Below are 19,324 nucleotides of genomic sequence, written 5' to 3' on the forward strand. Positions count from 1 at the left end.
GGGATGTAGGGGTGAGTGCAAAAGAAAAGGGGACTTCCTGCACTAATGACACGAGCTGAACACACACAAAAAAGACACACTATGAGGCACACATGTATAAATATAGACAATTATTCTTCATATCAACCATAGAGACTTTCCTAGGACACCATTAATAAACCTATTCCCATTTCGGCCAGCTGGAGACATGCCTGCATGTGTATGTAAGTGTATGAACTGCAGCTAATAAAAGGAGACAAATATACGCCTCATTTCTGCTCACTTATGTTTTACATTACTAGAAACTAATACTAGGGAAAGCAATTTGCCATAAAGAGCCACAGAGTGGAAAATATTGCTCTTCAATAGCACTCAAATCATCATCATACACACAAATGCAAACACAGACACATGACACATACAGTCACAAACACACCACTGGATTATCCTTTACTGAACCAAGACAAATTCTCAGTTGAGAACAACCAAAGTAAATATTCAAATAGTGGCAACTCAAGGTTCGTCTATTTTTATCAGCCACTGGATTAATATAGTACACATTTTGACTGGTAACTGTCATAATTATGTGATAGTTCAATATGAAACAGTGGCAAATCTGTTCTTTTCTCTCTATGATATGTCCAAAGGTCTTTGATGAAAATTTACTCTTTAAAATGAACACTTATTCTTGATCATTTTGGACAAAGCAATATATTGTTAAAACAATTTCTGTAAAAAAAAAGAAGAAAATGTGTTCACAACATATAAGATCAGAAAAATACTAATTTATTAAATTTATTATTTATCAAATTAAATTTTAATTTCTGTTGAATGTATATATGTCGCTTATTTGCTTAATGGAAATATAATGCATGTTTCCATGGAATTTAACAAAATTATCCATATATATCTGTAATATACAGAAACAAATACATACATCTAAACTTCAAATTCAAGTGGAATGTGTATGTGAATGTGTATTAGTTTACATTTAGAACAGAAGAGCCCTTTATTGTCATTGTACCTGGACAACAAAATTGTGGATAATTGTACAGTTAAATCGTTACCTGACACAGCACATATCATGTTGTTGTGGTCCACTAGTCAGAGCTGTGCATGCAATTTTAAAACACACACACACACACACACACACACACACACACACACACACACACACACTGTGGTGCACAAATATAGTAACACATAACTACATAGTCCCACAGAGTACTCATTGAAATAAAGGCACTAAACGACTCTATGCAGTAGCCCCCAGGAGAGCTGTCTGCCATGCTAATGATGTCATTCTTCTTTAAAAGGAGTTTTAAAGGATCTCTGCTTTCATCAAGAACCATCCCCCATGAGGAAGGAAGGTGATGTTGAAGGCTTTAATAATTAGTATGATACTTTGTTAAACTAACAGTCTGTTTCACCTCTTGAACATGCTTAAATCCAGTTTTTCACACCATCACATCTCATCTCTTGTATATCTGCTTTTATACTACTGTATTTATCTGTTTTCTACTTGTTTATGTCTTTTATAGGCAACGTTTTGACCACCGTCACCTGCTGTGTCTTGTTGGCAATGGGAGGCAGTATGGGCCTGGAGCTGTAAGTTCTAGAGGTTTTGATCAATGGGGATCCAAGAGTCACAGGGAAACTAGAGCTTGTTGAGCTTGGGATGCCCAAGAGACAAGCCTTGCCCCTGGAGGCCAGCCTGGTGGGGGCCTGGTACTTGACCTGCTGCCTCAGCAGCAGCTCCATCTCATGAGGAGCTGGCCTGAATGGAGAGTTGAAGACCCCTGGGCACTGAGGAAACAGAAAAAAAGAGAGAGAGGGTAAAAGCGTGAAAACATTAAATTAGGATTTTAAAGTCATTAGATTAAAATGTATTTCTTACTAGTAATTAAATTTTTTTAAATTAATGAATCAAAATCAAATCAAATTTATTTCTATAGCACATTTAAAAGCAATTTAGTTGACCAAAGTGCTTCACAATTAGTTAAGACCATGAGAAAACAATAGAAAAACAAATACAGATAAATGAGATGAGGCAATGACAATGTATAACATGAAAACAAAAAACCCCCATAACAAACGTAAAACAAGCCTGATGGTACTCAAACTGAACTAAAAGCCAACATAAACAGTGCGTTTTAAGATGTGATTTGAAAGACTGAATAGACTCTGAAGTGGCTAAGTTATTCCAGAGTCTAGGTGCTGCGACTGCGTAGGCCCGATCTCCTCTATGCTTCAATCGAGACCTCGGTTGTACTAAGAGCATCTGGCTGGACGATCTCAGTGCTCTTTTGGGGTTACACATGTTGAAGAGTTTGCTTAAATAATTGGGCGCCATACCATTTAAAACTAGTAAGCAAAAGAATCTCAAAATGAATACGATAATCAACAGGGAGCCAGTGTAAATTTCCTAAAACTGGAGTGATATGTTCATACATTCTAGCACCTGTTAAAAGACATGCAGCAGCATTTAATAAGAATGTACTAGACCTAAAAATATGAAATAAAAAAAACAGGCTCTATGGAGTGACATAGACATAAAGCGAAAATGATTTTGGGGCACTGATTTTTAAGCACCTGGCTGTCCACATGGATGCTTCAGTACTAAATAAATATATATATAACTTAATTTAGATTTTGGAGAAAAAAAGAATTCAGTTTATGAAGAGGAACATCAAATCTCAGAATGGGCACCCACTGGGACAGGGACTAAACTAACAATTGTTAGCTACTAAACATCAATTGTGTTAAAATTTTCCATCAGCCTTCTTCCCTATCAATGGTCATGTAATCCATATTAACCTCCCCCAAATATCCCCACTTTAAAAAGGTGTTATCTTAAATGAATACAGAATAGAAGAATGGATAGATGAAAATCCTAAACACACACACAAGTACACATACTTAAAACTGTGCCTCTCCGATTCTGAACTGGGGTACAGATTTGCCACAGACAGCCTTGATGATAATTATTCAAACCACAGTTATTCTTTTGCCTGTGTCTTAATTACCAGACCAAAGCTTTGAGTTGTTCTATATGCTAATAACACTGCTTTCCACTCTAAAAGACTGCAACAAGAAGGAAAGGGAGAGAGAGAAACACATACAGCTTTAACTACATCCTCCCAAACCTCGCTCTTTCTAAAATAACATATTAACAAATTAGTAAAATAGCAAATGTGTCACTATTAGATCATAAGCACTTTTGGTCTAAATATCATCCATTGCGTTATAAGAAAAAATAAAGAAATTCCACTTTATTCACTGCAATTTTTTTGACCCTGGGTTGTAGGTACAGCTTGATAATAGCACAATACGTACCTATTTAAAAAATAGTGGTGTTGATACAAATAACTTGGGGGATTGTGTCAGGAAGGACATCCAATGTGAAAATCTACCAAATCAAAACTCCTTGTGACTAAGGGAGTAGTTGAAAGTAGTTATTATACAACGTCATAGTTTCCCATAGGTTTAGATCCTATATGTAACGGCAGAATATGTGCATGCGCATATATGTAATCATGTATATATGCATACACGTGTGCTTTCTTAGATTAATCTTACACTTTAATGTAACATTTAAAAGGTTGTGTTCTGCAAATATTTTACTTGTCAAGTACACTATGAGAAAAAAATAATGAAGCAATATAATTACATGCACCTCTAGTGAATCTCATCCCAAGCTAGGACTTGGGATGAGGACAACTACACCATCATGGATTTTAGTTGTTAAGAGCAGTACTTGCTCATTCTTCTCATTAGAGACCTCCTCTAGATTGCAGGGGACATTCAAAGCAAAGGAAGTACCACTGTTAGACTGCCAGTTGCAGTTAAAAACAGTGGTGACCGATAAACAGGTCCCAGGCTAGCTGCTAAGCAGTGACTAAAATTTCAAAGTGACAGTGGGGCAACTTTTCACTAATAATCAAAATCAGTAATCAATCATGCATAGGGTCCCTCTTGAGAACAAAAATATCTTGAAGCAGTTGTCAAATATATTTCTACAACCAATAATAAGTTATATTAAATGGTTCTTACTTATAGATAAAAAACTAAATTAGTAAATGTTATGCCTCACCCCAATAGAGTAGTAAACTAATTAAAAGTATGGACTGAGTAGTCATAAGAATAGTTTATATGATCAACACCAATCAGTATCTTGGAAATTGCTTGAAACTACAGGAGAAATGTTCTGCTTTAGGGATGACAGTACACAAGTCAAATAGGAAGTGACAGAAAGCCAGCAAAATACACAGATACACACAACGCATAAACAAAAGTAAATCTCACCACCCCTAAAGACACACACGAATACACAAACACAACACATAAGCCCAAAAAGTACCAAGTACCAACCTAGCTACGGGAAGAGCAATGATGTTGACCCCAGGAACACAGCATCTCTGTCTCTGTCAGAGGGACTTGGGGCCTTTTGGTAAGCTGGATGTGAGTCTGTGTATTTTGGTGTGTGTGTGTGTGTGTGGGCTGGGGTCTGAGAAGTGAGAAAGGATGAACTGTGTGGGAGAGCCATCTATTCACTGCTGACAAGGTCAGAGCTACGAAGGGAAAGAGTCCCCTGCCATATGCAGGGAAAGAGAGGGAAGTATATAGAGAAAGATGGACAGAGGGCGGAGAAGAGCACATAAACTTTCATTCTTTCTAGCGTGTACTTAAAAATAACGATAACAGAGTTACAGAAACGTAACACAAATTATGTGGATACCCACGAGTTAAAGTATTTTAAGAATCAAGCCTGATGTGTAAAAACTGCGAACTTAACCTCATTCCAGCTTACATCAACTTCATGCAATTGTGTGAAAATTTTGTGTATGTATGCGTCTTCGGTGAACATGGGATGTCTGAGGACAGTAGACAGCAAGACAGGCAATGATGATGCTAGTTGTAAAGACACGAGAGAGAGAGAGAGAGAGAGAGAGAGAGAGAGAGAGAGAGAGAGAGAGCAAGCAGAATGCTAGTGCTGAATCAACAGTGACCACTGTGCTTTGTCTTCATTATTATCACAGTGAGGAGTCACAAAGATGCGTAGATGCCACACACATATGAACACAAGGATAGCTGTGGCTCGCCCGCTAACTGGTGGTTTGATCCCCAGATTCTCTAGTCTGTTGCTGTATCCTCGGGCATGATACTAAACAACGAGTTATTTCCAATGCATCCACTGGACTAAGAGTGTGTGGCTGCCACGCTAAAAATGCTTAGGCATAGAGAAAAGCATGATGTGTGTGTGTGAATAGTTGAATGATGCATACGGTAAAAAAAAAGTGCTCTGAGCGCTCAAATAGAGTATAAAAGCACTACATAAGTACTAGTCCATTTACCATTTACAAATGTGCACACTTTTGCCATGGGAAGCATCAGACTGAGCACATCAGAACAACCGTGAGGACTCACACTTATGTTTGCACATGCGCAACTGAACTCCACACGGCCCACTTCTGTTGACTAATAGAAAGGAAAAGGTCTGTGGTATTTCTCTGTGTAGCCCGTTTCTGTAGGAATCCACCTCTTTGTAATGTTGAGCTCAATGCCCATGTGTGTGCCTGCATATGTATCTGAGCATGCACATAATTGTGCATAGCTGTATGGGTGAGTGCTACACAAATGTTAAGTCAATCCACAGGGATGCGTTTCTCGTGTCATCTGAAGTGACTTTGCATCCATACATAACCGCAGTTAAGGTCACTTTGGAATTACAAAGTCAATACGTGTTACTGTCACTAGTCCAACAATTTTTTATTCATTACAGTATTTTTATTAAACTGCGCTATTTTCATGTAGCTCTGGTTAACATAAAATTAATATGTACATTTCCCTCTGGTTAAATATTAGTCTAATCATTATAACATTGTTGTAAAATGTGTGCAAAATTGAATGTGTTTGTGTTTCCATAAGCCCACCTGCTTTGTACTAAGGAGATGATGTAACCGATGAGCTTGATAGACTTTGGCAGTGTGCTCTTTCACCATATCCAGACAGTCTCTCTCCCTTTTCTGGAGATCTTCCAGCTGATCAAGCTCCCTCCTGCAGGGAACATAAACGACACACAAAGATTCTTGCACTTCGGATTCATTAGGCTTTACAATAGGTATGCATTAGTTAGACATGTATAATAAATGTAAATCATTTTACACAATAATAATAATAATAATACATTTTATTTATAGGCACCTTTCAGACCCTCAAGGTCACCTTACAATAACACGTGAACAATAGCATAATTTTTTTTTTTTAAAATATAACAGTTAAGACATAATTTCTCCAATTCCTAAGTTGTCAATCATTATAATTCATATAGTAGAAATAACTCATCATATTTATATACTCATGTACAGTATGTTTTGTGAATGACAATGACTAAATGCACATTACTCTGTATTTTGATTACATATAACTCTATACCACTTGGTTTAACAAGTAAGCCTAATGTTTTTTTAATACTACATTAATGTGTTATATTACACATTTTCTGAGGATTCACCTTATGAAGTACTATATCTTAACACCAAATAAATCAATAACTTGTTAACGGTGTAAACTTCAGACAAGTACATCTGTGCATGTGTTATTATGTATTTGGGAAACAGTTGTTGGTCGTAAAGCTGACAATTCCCTAAAGTGTCCTTCAGATGAAGGAAAAAAAACTACCTAATCACACTGAGGCATACATGGAAAGACAGAGGAGCTCTGGGGCAAAAACAACAGAATGACACTGCATAGAAGAAAAAAAGGCAAAATAAGAGCGTAAGAGGCTATAAGTGGGAGGATGATTGATATATTTCATCATGGCAGCCAGGACAGGTCTTTCTATGACATCTGTTAAGCGAAGCTGGCTAAATGGGATGCATTAAAACCCCATACACACAGCAATTTAATTCCACAACCACACAGCAATGTTGTTACAAAGTGGTGATAACTTAAAAGGGGAATTGGAAACAATTACTAAATACACACATGTCGTCATAATATAAACACACACACACAAAGCAGGAGTAAAACCAATTTAATTCCAAGAGCACAATACCAATAAGAGTTTAACCATAGCTCATCAAGAATCCCGTGTCTGTTTCCCTCCTTTTTTCCTTACTTCTTCTCCGCTGTTTTTTTCCCCCTCTACCCAACTTCTGTTTTCAATTACAATCCTCCATAGAAGAATCAGGGTATTCAAAGTGTGTCAGTAATCTGAGGTTAACACATTCTGTGGCTACTGACATTTAAAAACAAATCACAACAAATTCCCATTGCCTGTGCATTCTCATTCATTCTTCAGCACCAGACTCAATTACAAAATAAATGAAAAATGCTTGCGGGTGTGTAAAGAAGAAGAGTGAATCTAAATATGTGCATTTGTGTAATATTAAATACAGTAATTTAATATAGTGTAGGTGTGTGGGGAGTAAATATTGAGGTTGCTTGGCCTCTATTTGTCCACCTAGCTAACAGGGATATTACTTATTAATGTAACATTTAAAGTCCTGGTTTAGGGACGGTGTTCTCCACGATATGTGCATGTCTGTATATATGTCGTCATTTCTGTTTGCTCAATTCTTAATAGCACCTTAAAAAGCTTGTAGTAATGTTTCAGGGGATCAGGACCTTTGTTCATATGTTCATATTTTCATACATATGTCTCTGGGCTGAAACAGTTTAACTGAGAATGTAGCAGTTTGTGCATTTATCATAAATATGCAAATGTGTATCTGTTTTTATACTAAATGTATGTACACTTTGCTTGTATGTGTATATGTATCTATATATGTGTGTGTTGGGGGGGTGGGGGTGCTCAATGAGTGACCTTTGCTTCCCTACCCCCAGCCCCAGTGTTATTAATTGCTCTGTAGTGGACAAAAGCCAAACAGATTTGTAACGGCTGAAGGCACCTCGATCTGTGTCGACCCAACCAGCCGCCACAACATAGAACCCTCGTTAGCCCTGTTCAGCAAGCAGCACATGCCCTCGCGCCTGTGTGTGCGCGCGTGTGTGTCTGTGTTTATAAATGTGTGTGCGACTGACTGAGTAAAATTGAAAAGAAAGAAACACTATGTTTAACTCTGGAACAGCTCTGGAACATGTGCTACGTCTGGTTTATCAGCCTAAACTAATTTCTTGTAAAGAAAAAAAAATTATTGCTAGTTTTAACTAAAATTCTACACATATGTATAGATTTACTATAATACATTAAAAATAAATAAAGTTATAGGTGACAGATTATAGGAAAAATCTGAACAATCTGAACCAGCATAGTAAAGGAAGTATGAGAGAAGGGTCACCACAAAACCAAGTTTTTCTCAGCTATCACATTAAATTTTTAAGAAAACATTAAAGAGCCACTCAAAGGCACTTTCAGCTGCTCCCTTACCCCCCCCCCCCCCCCCCCCCAAAAAAAAACCCCAAAACAAAGCAAAAAACAAAAAAAAAACAAAAAACAAAAAAAACAAACAAAACATAGGTCCCAAAACTTTCAGAAAAACGGTTGGGCAATATATAGAGTAACCTCTGTGTCCGAAGGACAAGGCCAGTTCAGTTTTCTGGATCTAAGGCAACACTGCTTTAAAATAGTGACAATTTTGCTGACACGGTACAGAGCTCAGTAACTCTTCCATAAATTGTGGTCACTGAACATTATTCTTTCAAGCATCCAAAAATTCAAGTAAAAAAATGTAATTTGGAGCTATTTAAAAAAAGAAATGCACATCCTCCAGGCTAAATCAGAGAGACACGCTTGCTTTTGACTGTATGCTTGTTTTCAACATACAGTCAAAGGCCAGCAATACTGATGGTACAGGAGTGCATTAGTGTGCAAAATGAGTAACTTGTATATCTGAAAAGGCATAAGAATGCTGAAATTACATACATAGATTTTGAAGTCAAATATGTTCCCATTTACACTGTCTTTTTTTTAGAGAAGTTCTTGCTTTAGTTTCTTAAAGAAAAGTCACATTATGAAAATTTAAAAAGGCAATAAAGAGAAAACATTTCACTTTTAAAGTCACAGCAATCGATCTCCTTAGTTCCTCAGAGGATTACAGGGCATTTTCAGGCCTTAAACTGATCCCAAGCCAGGTCCAACTATGGGGAATTTTTTGTGCATTTATTTTTATAACAACAGAAACAAAAATTGAGCTAATGTATTGATTATTATCAGTTAACAGTTCATGTTAACAGTATGTGATGTAATGTATTATGCATATTAAATATTTTACACACACAAAAAAAGGTAAAAGTCAAAAAGAACACTTTTACCTATAATAAGGAGATAAAAAAGCAGGCAAGTGTTAAATTATTTTACCTTTACAGCTGATACCTAATTACAACAGGATAAATCATTAATTGCTCTATGTGAACCTTGATTTGTCCCCTATAAAACCATCTTTTCATGTTGAAGAAATTAAATAAACTCCCTGGTGCCTCTCTGTCTCTCTCCAGCTGTTTGTGCAAAGCTGCATCTACGCTCTTCTTCGTGCCACACAATTAGCAGTGAGCCGGATAAAAATCACTGCATTAATCCCAGTAACATTAAACTATACTGTACCACTGCTGGAGGTGCAACAAAGGGCTAAACATAATCATGCATGAACAATTTTGAAATGCGATGATGTGCAATTAAATAATAAATAATGTCACAACTTTCATTCCTTAATTGGAGTTGAAACACCAATTATATAAATATATTAATACATATATTTATGATTCATGAATCATGATATTCTGCCATTTAGATTATGTGATAATAAAATAGATATATGACATAAAATAAAAACTGAATAACAATTATTAACATTAGGCACATATAATGCGCTAAGCCTGTCATGTTGTATTCCTGAAGCACTGTGGCTAGAGATTATGTTTAATGGCTGCTGAACCGCTGGACAAGTTAATCAAACATACCTGAAGTACTTTTAAATGACTGAAACCCTTACTGACATTTTCACCCTGGATTTCTAACTTATTTAAATGTCTAATATAATAAAGCCACATTTCTCACTTCTTCCTCAATAATTTAAGCTCTGGTTCAAAACAGGGGATCAAGGAGTAATGGAACATCAGAGAGTGAGGCATTGTGGGACAGCAGGCCACACCTTCGGTCATCCAGGCCAGCACCAGAGCAGCTAATTGGCCAGGTTCTAAATATTTAATGGAGGCTTGACCTGATTGGCTGTTTTAATTGCTCCAATTGAATGATTCAATAGCTGGCAATGAGAGGGTAGTCAGCCAGTCAATTTAGACAGTGGCCAGCTCAATGTATTGAGCCTTGAACACCCTCATAACATAGCCTTTCCATTTAAGTGACTGACCGATTGATTAACTAATTCACTAAAGTAGTAAAACTAATGCCACCCAAAGGTGTTTAAGAAAACAATTAACCCCAGCTTTGATAATATTGCTAATCCACATTCAATAAACTGAGAGGAAAAAAACAAATAATTTCAAATATATTACAGACTTTTGTCCACTGTTCACTCTCAAAGTAATTTTCTTAAGAGACAAGTAGCAGTGCATCCACATTAAACTTCAACAGACACACACATAGCGAATATATAAATCCAATCAGACTGAAGAGAGAACTTGTCTGCATCCAAACTGGATCAGAAGGGAAGAGCAGTAAAAGAAAGACTGACGCATAGAAGGGGAGAGTGATCGCAGGGCAGACCCACACTCTCTCCGACATAGCAGCTCTCCTTTCATGAATGTCCTTGAGAGGGACACAAGAGATGGAGGAATGAAGAAGGCTGGAATGAAGGGAGACAGGAAAAAAGTAGACAGACGAAGAGACACAGCACAGCACAAAAGAAAAGAAGAGAAGAAAACACTTGTGCTTTTCAGCCTAGTGACAGTCCATAAATTCTCTCTGAGCCTCCTTTTTTAGCACTCTTTAGGATAAGTTAAAAGATTTCACTATGTTGTTGCAACATCACAGGGAGAATTATTTATCTGATTATGGCAGTAATAATTACCCCGCTGTTTATTGCAGATAGAGGAATAATTCATGCAGTCAACAGGCCGTGCTAGTGGCAGCAACGATGACACCAGCACATTTAGTAAATATGCAAAGCGGACTTGCTCCGCTTTCCTAATTGCCCCCATCGTCCCACAGCATGCCCTTATTAAAGCCCAGGAACTTTAAGTGTCTCCCTGACAAAGTGATAAATTGTTGGGGTATCAAGGAAAACTGTGGCAGAGTGGGGACTGCACTGGGGTCCTGACTTCATTAGGCTATGCAGAAGGAGAGGAAGGATGAATGAGGATGGACACTAAAGCATAGTGAACCTGTGGCAAGGAGAGCAAGAGAGAAAGATATCGAACAAAATAGATTGAGAAAGAGAGAGGCGAGAGGCAGAGATTAAGAAAGGGAGGCGGAGAGAGGGCGGTGGATAAAAGAGGATGGTGTAAGTGGCGTGGATTAGTTGTACCTAATGAAATGATACAGATGGTTTTGAACTGGGGAGCTCTGTCATGAGAAAGAGATTGGAATGGAGAATCAGAATGAAAAAGGACAAAGACAGTGAAGGGAAAATATGCAATACTCCTACATCATTACCATGCACAGCTGATCAGCCTTCAATAAATGGAGATCATTCATCTGACTTTGAATTTATTAATTTATGCAGTGGTTGGACAGACGGATGGACACACTTGCGGAGGCAGGGAGCATGGTGATGGATTAAAAAGCAGACCTTTGCAGGGTTAGTGATCAGGCAGTGTGCAATCCGAGGGCTTAGCAGCTAACAGAGAAAGGATATTTTAAATAAATGCCGGCACGGCGTTAATTGATCGTGACCCCAGTAGCACTAAATAAACATGTGATTAAGTGAAGTGAAAGTGACCTCGTACCCCAAACCACTGTGGAGGAGGGGCTGCATGTGCATGTGTGTATGTGTGTTTTTGCATAAATGTGTGTATGAGTAAGAGTGTGAATGTACCACGGCTGATAACAAAAGCATAAGACCAGAATCCTAAAATGAAATAGCATCACATAGCTGGTCACTTTATCCTTATAGCTCCTTGTTTCTAAATTTCAATTCCTATGATTTTTGTTAACTGTTGTAAGTTGTGCAAAAGGTGCAAAGAGACAGGAGCCACAGTATATGCATATACTGTTTAGGCAAGGTCCTTGCAAACTAAAAGCTATAGCTTGCATACTTCTGAATTAATCTAATCTAGTCCTATGAAGTGATGTTCAGTTCAGATCAATGGTCTGATTGTTTCCTTATTGTAGCTTTATTACAGTGTGGTTAAAATTTGGCCTGATTATGAATACTTTTTACTATGAATCATTTTTTGTACTTTTGTAATGTCTTAAATTTCATTAAGACATTACAAGCAAAATAATCCCAGTGACTGGTCAGAATACTTAACGTAGTTGACATGTCTTTGTGTGTGCTCATTTTTGTGTTATATTATAGCAGCAACTCTTCCATGATGGACTTTAACAGCCTAGTCACTCCTATTTCTAAAAGGGGCAAAGAGCGTGGAGGAAAGGTAAAACGCTGCTGGGGAAGTGAGGGGGGGAGAGTCGGTGATCCAAGGAGCACTTTAACAAATTTACATTTAATTTTAGCAGGAAGCCTAAAGATATTTTCCTGTAAAATATATTAGCAACATTAAAAATGTGACTATTAGCTAAACGTGATGGTTTTTTTTGTCAAAAATAAAAGATGGTGTATCTCTAGCAGTAAGCCCTGAAGCGCAGGATGTTTTATTAATGCACGAGCTGCGGTTCAAATCAGAGGCTAATTTTTAATTTCTTCACATCGTTCACTTCTCTCTTAGCCTCAAGCGCTTTAGAGGACTTCTCTCTCTCTCTTCTGTCTTTCGCTTCTCTTTGTCTCTCAGTCTCTTTCATATCCTCACTTTTCCTTTCGCGTTACTCCAGTCATGTGTTTTGGTTAAGCATACACAATACACCTTTCAGACAACTGTCTTTACATTAATCAAATCAATTCATTTTGATTGATAGGCTATATAGTAGGCCATAGTCAGTGGGCAAAGATACACCATGTTCTAACAGAACATATTAAGGCTAAGTTTTTTATCCTTTCCAGTTTGCATTCCTTTGTGCAAAAAAGGTACCCCATATTTGCTTCCTTTAATTGAAGATATTGTATTATATCGGTTATAATCTATCTAGAAGAATGCTGACACATGTACTGGCCATGTGAGAAAGACAAAAGCAACACAACTTCAAGTGAGTTTCAGGAAAATAAAATGAAATAAAAAGATAAAAATTAATTCAGGTCTCTTAAGGTCTCATAAATGAAACTATTTTTTCTCACCTGACTAGTTCATTTTTCATGACAAGTCCTTCCATATACTTTTTTCGTGCATAGAAGTTATGGATATACTTCCTCACAAAGAATCCTCTCCATGTCCGCTGGATCTGTGTGGGATTACAGAAGTTTTTATGAAGTTTAAATGTAACATTTAAGTAGGACACTTTTTAAACCATTGTTAATAAACTATACAATCCCTACTTTCAGAGGGACAATCCAGCACGAGAGAGACAGACTGTCAAACTGTCACATAACCATGTATTTAACGGCATCATCCACACTGATTGAGGAGGCTGCAGATTAGCCAGAACACACCCACACACAACAGTTGACCATTTTAAAGCATAGGGGCGGATGTCCTTCAGACTAATTAGGAGATTAAAACAATGGCAGGTAAAAGAATAATCACGGTATGAGAAGAGGGAAGAAGAAAGAAGAGGAGAAGTAAAGGATAGGGAAAAACAACAAAGAGCAAAATGAGAATTAGCATTGATCTGCCAGTCAATAGATAATTTTAAATAAAGTAATTGCCGCCTCCCGAGTTCTTGCTGACCTTTGTTGACTAGTGAAATCGATGCTGTTGAATCTAATACAAATACGAGGTGCGGCATGTAAACACTGGTTTCTATTACGGCCTTAATACATTATCCTCTGTTAGCTACCACACCAAGATAAAGACATCAGGAGGGGAGAGAAAAAGAAATAGAGTTAAAATTGATTTAAAGAAAATGTCACAAGGGGATTCTCAGATGATTGTATGTGTTGGGTGTGCTTTGTGGGTTTCTTTTTTTTCATTTATACAATATATACTTATTTGGCAAAAAAAGTACAAATGTCAGGTCATATTGAAACAGCACAAACACTGAAGTCGAGAAAGTACAGAGTATGTGTCAGAAGACGTGGGATCAAGATTTATATTGCAGGTATTAAGTACTATATCTGTATGTCTGGTGTAAATAGTAGAAAAGTTTCAACAGGTGGCATCATAAAAAAGGCCAGATACTGCATGTATTTCCCTTATTGTCCTTTAATTTATTATTTCTAAAGTCTAAAGTCACATGTAATCAATCTGTTTTGAGAATTTTTGTCTTTGGATTTGCCCCATGACTTCTCTTTAGGCGCTGTGGGCAGTACACAGTCCAACACCAAGGGACCAATTTCACATATGAGGCTAAAGCCTTGGTCAAGGGCAGTGGGAGAAAACTGGAGCACCCGGAAAAACCCCAGACAGACACAGAGGATACACTCAGCGCAGAAAAGGCTCACTTGGCCGTTCTGGGGTTTAAACCCAGTACTTTCTCGCATTGGTAACCTCTAAGCACCAGTCATTTTAACACAGTTCTCCATTAAAATTCCTATTGTCTCCTATAGGAAATTGTGGCTATTTTCATAGATAACATAGGTCTCTTATTTCAGTAGCTTCTCTTTTGGACTACATGTCGACATCACCTCTGAACTTTCACCCTGTGACCTAAACAGCTGGGTCAAACATTATTTGTGAATCTATGTCTCTCCTATAATGCGAAATTTATTGTAAAAGCAGGGGGTGAGCTTTATTTGTTTGGGTTCCTATTATGTGTAAAACGTAAAGCCCTCAGTTCCCCAGCTTTTCCACCAATACGAAAATATTATAAACATCTCTTTCCAGCTGGACAGTGAATCTCTCTCTTCAATAAACACTGGCAAATTCTTTTGTTGGTCTATAAAACCCTTTAACGGTTTAGGCATGAAACTATTCACCAAAAGAGAAGGCCTATATGGAATTGTTAAAATATAAGATTTCTAGGCAATATCCTTGTGTAAAAGTGCCAAAGCATCACTCACAGCCACAGAGCTATGATTTATGAGTTGAACAGTAGTAGGTGTTCAGGGATAAAGACAGTATTTCAGGGCCTTGAGCATTTAAGCAAAGTGAAAAAAAAGTTTTTAACGTTATATATAAAATATTTGCTGTGGTTTGACATATAAATATGATAGGTCATTCTGATATAGAAATCTGTCCATTTTTATAGGGTTTTTAATAATAATAAATTATACTGGATTACCAACATGATGCTGCACTTAAAAAGGGAGAAAAATGGCCAACAAAAGATTAAAGAAATTTAGAGATATGATGCTTATGGGCTGCTACTCACAGGGGCTCCCACCACGACACTCCATTTGCTAAAACAAGACAGTGTAGTGATATTTACCCTGACCGCCATCTCCTCGTAGAAATTCATCTTCATGATAAAATATGCCGCCTGTGAACACAAAGGAAACGATGGTGTTACATCTTGTCTCCCAACCCTCTGATCTGTCCACAGCAGGCGTCAAAGATAAAGAGCTCTTTATACATAATACATTGCACAGGCAGCATAGATAGGGCCACTGTAGAGTGGAGGGAGGAGGGAAGGGGGCAGAAAAGGAGAGTGGGAAAGCAAGAGAGACAAGAGGAACGAGAAAAAGTCAGAGAGATGGAGAGAGAGCAGAAGAGAGACAGAGACAAAGAGAGAAAAAAGGAGAGAGAGAGAGTGGTTAGTGGGACTTTCTATCAAGGGGAGGACAGTACTCTCTTAATACACTAACACAGACAAGGGCCAAGAAAATCTATGGTAGTCAAGCAGCGCGCTAATGGAGATGTATGACGGCCAAACGCTCTCCTCTGGATTTCATAATCAATGACAGGACTGCCACAGAACAGACTAACAAAAGGCCAGAGAATATTCAGCAACATACTCAACGAGCCATCGCACTCCAAACATGCCAGGCAACCACTGGGAGCACATTTCAGGAGCAAACTGGAGTGTGGGCCATAAAAGGGATTCATATCTCAACACGTCTTTTTTAATAACGACAAGGAAGAGAGGAAAAAGAGGAAGGAGATGGAAGACAAAGACTTGAAAGGAGGTTGTAAATTCAGCTTGATGTTTTGAGAAGAGGCTTTGTGCACATCACATTATACACGATAAGGTCCGCAAGAGAGAAAAAGACAGAGAGAGATAAAGGAGGTGAAGAGTAGAATCTCTCAGGGCTAATTTCAAAACAGTGCACTGTGGCAATTTTGAGTGATTCAAATTAGCGCTTGTCTGTTTCCAAATGAGACCAAACAGCCTCTTTTTAGCCCATATGTGTGATGTGACACATCCTTCATTGTTTATTTCAACACCCCCCCGCCACCACCACCCTTCCATTTCTTGAACGCCTCCCAAACGGCGGCTGGCAGTTATGCTTTAGCAAACAGTCAATTTACAGGCATGATAAATAGCTTGTTGTGATACGTTTACAAAACTCAATCCAGGGGAAAATTATACGTGAGAGCGCTGGGTATTGGATCCGGTATCAACAATCTGTTCAATTAAGAAGCAGTTGGAGGCAATATGCTGAAAATGGGGCCTTGTTTTACTAAAGCATACACATACACACATAGATACACAACTCTTTTCTTTTTTCTATATGCATCCCAAGAATTGTGAAATAGATGGAATTCCTTATCATAATGCATCATTTTTCCAAAGTGCTAATTTCCTAATGTGTAATGGGTGAATTATATTTCTTAAGGTCAGACGCAGGGACTTTAGGAATATAGCAATTGAATTCTAATGCGTGCTATCATAGCATAATCAATATATCTATAGTCGTTCCAGGCACTGGCTTACCTTCACCATTTGTCTGACACGTGCCCTTGCTGTGAAGCCCCGCCATATCTTCTGTATAATGATTGCCTTCTTGTGCAGATGGCTGTAATAAAATCAAATTGAGGAGAGGATTGGGTGGATGTTTTTTTAGTAGTTAAACTGAAGGAAACCCTGGAAAAAGTTATTCAGAAACACGTAAGGGAAGTAAAAGGCAAATTTCACTGGTCATTAACAAGGTTGTTTAAGCTGAGAAATTAAGCAATTCTGCAACCCTCCCCCAGAAAGCTCAATCCTAACAAAGCATGAAATGGAAAGTTTCCATAGTTATGAATAAGCTAAAAAATACCTTTATCTAGAATTAATTTATTAATTATTCAATTAATTTAACTTCCTAACATAAACTCTTTTTTAGGGAAAACAATAAAAAGAAAGTGATTTTCTGCATACAAATTTAAGGTTGTGAAAAGGCTCAAATGAAAGGTCAGGGAAACATTATGCTTATAAATACAAGCTGTCACAAACACACATGCACACACATATAGACCATTCGTGCTCTCCCAGGCTTTTCGATCATGTCCGATGAGCCTTCCACCTCCTATAGTCAGCGGTACACATTTGTATTCATCTTCAAACATACTCTAAATGCAAGTCCACTGCGATTCTCTGCCTCCAATGAGGCCATCAATTTCCAAAAGGCCATTTATATGCCCAGAAAATCAATGCTTATAGTAGGGCTAGCACAACCCCGGAGTTGCACTTAGGCAGCTAAAACTGTTGCTAATTATCCACTTAACGCATTGATCAATTAACTAAAGTAATCTGAATTAACCTACTGTCTGGAAGTTTGTCTGCTGACCCTGCAGAATGGTGCTAGGGTCACAGTATGGGAACAAGCACAGAGATAGAGACATTTATTTCTCTGTGTGAGAAAAGAGCATAGAGTGCAAGCGACATTTATTCCTCCAGGCCATTTGCAAACTTCTGGAAGTGGGATAATTATGGTAGTGAGCTAATATCAGGGTTTCCCTTGATATGAACTCTTACAGCCTGTCTGAGTGTTTTACAACTCCAAAGGAACTACACTTACATTGATAAATAAAATGAATGTCTGCTTTGTTTTTGCATGAGCACCAAAAGTCTTTTTTTATGGATTACAGATACAAATCGGATCACAGAGATATACCATACCTGAGGTAAGCCCGCACCTTGCAGCCTCTGAACCAGCTCTGGATCTGGGTGACGGCCTGGTTCTCCTTCTCTCTGTTCTCATCAGCTTCTCTGAAATACATAAACACAAAAATATATCACTCTTCGCCTGGCTCAAAACGAGCCATTGGAGTTTACTACGCATGGCAGCAGGCACGATATACAGTAAAGAGAATACATTGTTATCATAGCTGACTTAAGAATTTTCTGAAAAGTGCATATTAAGCTTCATTATAACACCAATTATTAAAACTGGCTGAAAAATCTTTCAACATTTGGAGACTAAACGCCACTTTCCTTTGACTTTAGCTAAACCCTTTTGGAGAAGCGATAATAAGTCCTTCATACGTAAACAAACAAACAAAAAACAACAACAACACATTTTTACTGGCAAGTTACACAGCTAAACTTTGCCCCATTTGTGTGGCTTACTCGTAGGGTGCTTCTGAGCATTACTGTCATTCTTAGGGAACCAAAAACTTGCATTGTAACGCCAAAACGGGACCGCAAAAGCTTATTAGCATACACAGTAGACGCATGACGCTAGCCTTAGTTCTGGGTGATGTTAGCTAAATGCTGACTGCTAAACTGCTAACAAGAACTCATAAAGCAATTAAACGTATCCATATATAGTTATGTAAATCATTAATCCATACCTGTTTGTATAGTAGTATTCCTTTTGGAACTCTTCAAATTCGCGTTTTATTTTCAACAGCTCCGCCATGTCGGTGTACTCAAGCGAGAGTTTACATGTTGTCTTGACAACACAGGTGTTTCCCAGGGTGCTGCAGATGCGTTCAAAACTCACAGGAAAAGGGAAAGTTCCTCCTAACGTGTCTATTTCCTTTCATTTCGACTATTGTAAAGCGTTTAAACAGATTCCAGTAACCGAATTGGGTTAATATCATGCGCTGTATGCAAACAAGTTTACATTATAATTTAACCATAAATTCCAAAAGTAATCCATGATAGAAATAAAAACTTCACGAAAAAATGTTCTTTTTCGTCCTGCAAACCACTTCCCACTTACTATACCAAAGCAAAAACATTTTGTAAGTAATAAGAATAGTAGGCATTAAAAAAAACTAAAAGAGATTTTAAAAAGCGCCCGTTTCATAGATGCAGATTGTGGATCTGTGTATTGATCTGCCAGCTGCCTCACTTCTTCCATCCATCCCTTCATCTACTTCCCTCCTCTCCTGACGTTATCACCCTTCA

General features: G+C 37.8%; 1 protein-coding gene across 2 annotated transcripts in view; it reads right to left on the reverse strand.

The window, feature by feature from the left end:
* The window catches only part of spata17 (spermatogenesis associated 17), a 40,133-nt gene extending 21,252 nt beyond the window's left edge, over positions 1-18,881 (reverse strand). Inside the window, exons 1-7 of one of the 2 annotated variants that reach the window (XM_085452063.1) lie at positions 18,763-18,881; positions 18,089-18,178; positions 16,922-17,003; positions 15,476-15,526; positions 13,287-13,390; positions 5,913-6,036; positions 1,543-1,785 (exon numbers count right to left, since the gene is read on the reverse strand). In XM_085452063.1, coding sequence (XP_085308189.1) covers positions 1,543-1,785; positions 5,913-6,036; positions 13,287-13,390; positions 15,476-15,526; positions 16,922-17,003; positions 18,089-18,178; positions 18,763-18,830 — 762 coding nt within the window. In that variant the 5' untranslated portion in view covers positions 18,831-18,881. The remainder of the gene's footprint in view (positions 1-1,542; positions 1,786-5,912; positions 6,037-13,286; positions 13,391-15,475; positions 15,527-16,921; positions 17,004-18,088; positions 18,179-18,762) is intronic. The other variant, XM_085452074.1, reaches the window with a different exon arrangement.
* Positions 18,882-19,324: the final 443 nt, after the last annotated feature.

The sequence above is a fragment of the Copadichromis virginalis genome, linkage group LG1 (genome assembly GCF_057382275.1).
Source record: "Copadichromis virginalis isolate Kocher_CV1m ecotype Utaka linkage group LG1, C_Virginalis_male_GT1.1, whole genome shotgun sequence".
NCBI lineage: Eukaryota > Metazoa > Chordata > Actinopteri > Cichliformes > Cichlidae > Copadichromis > Copadichromis virginalis.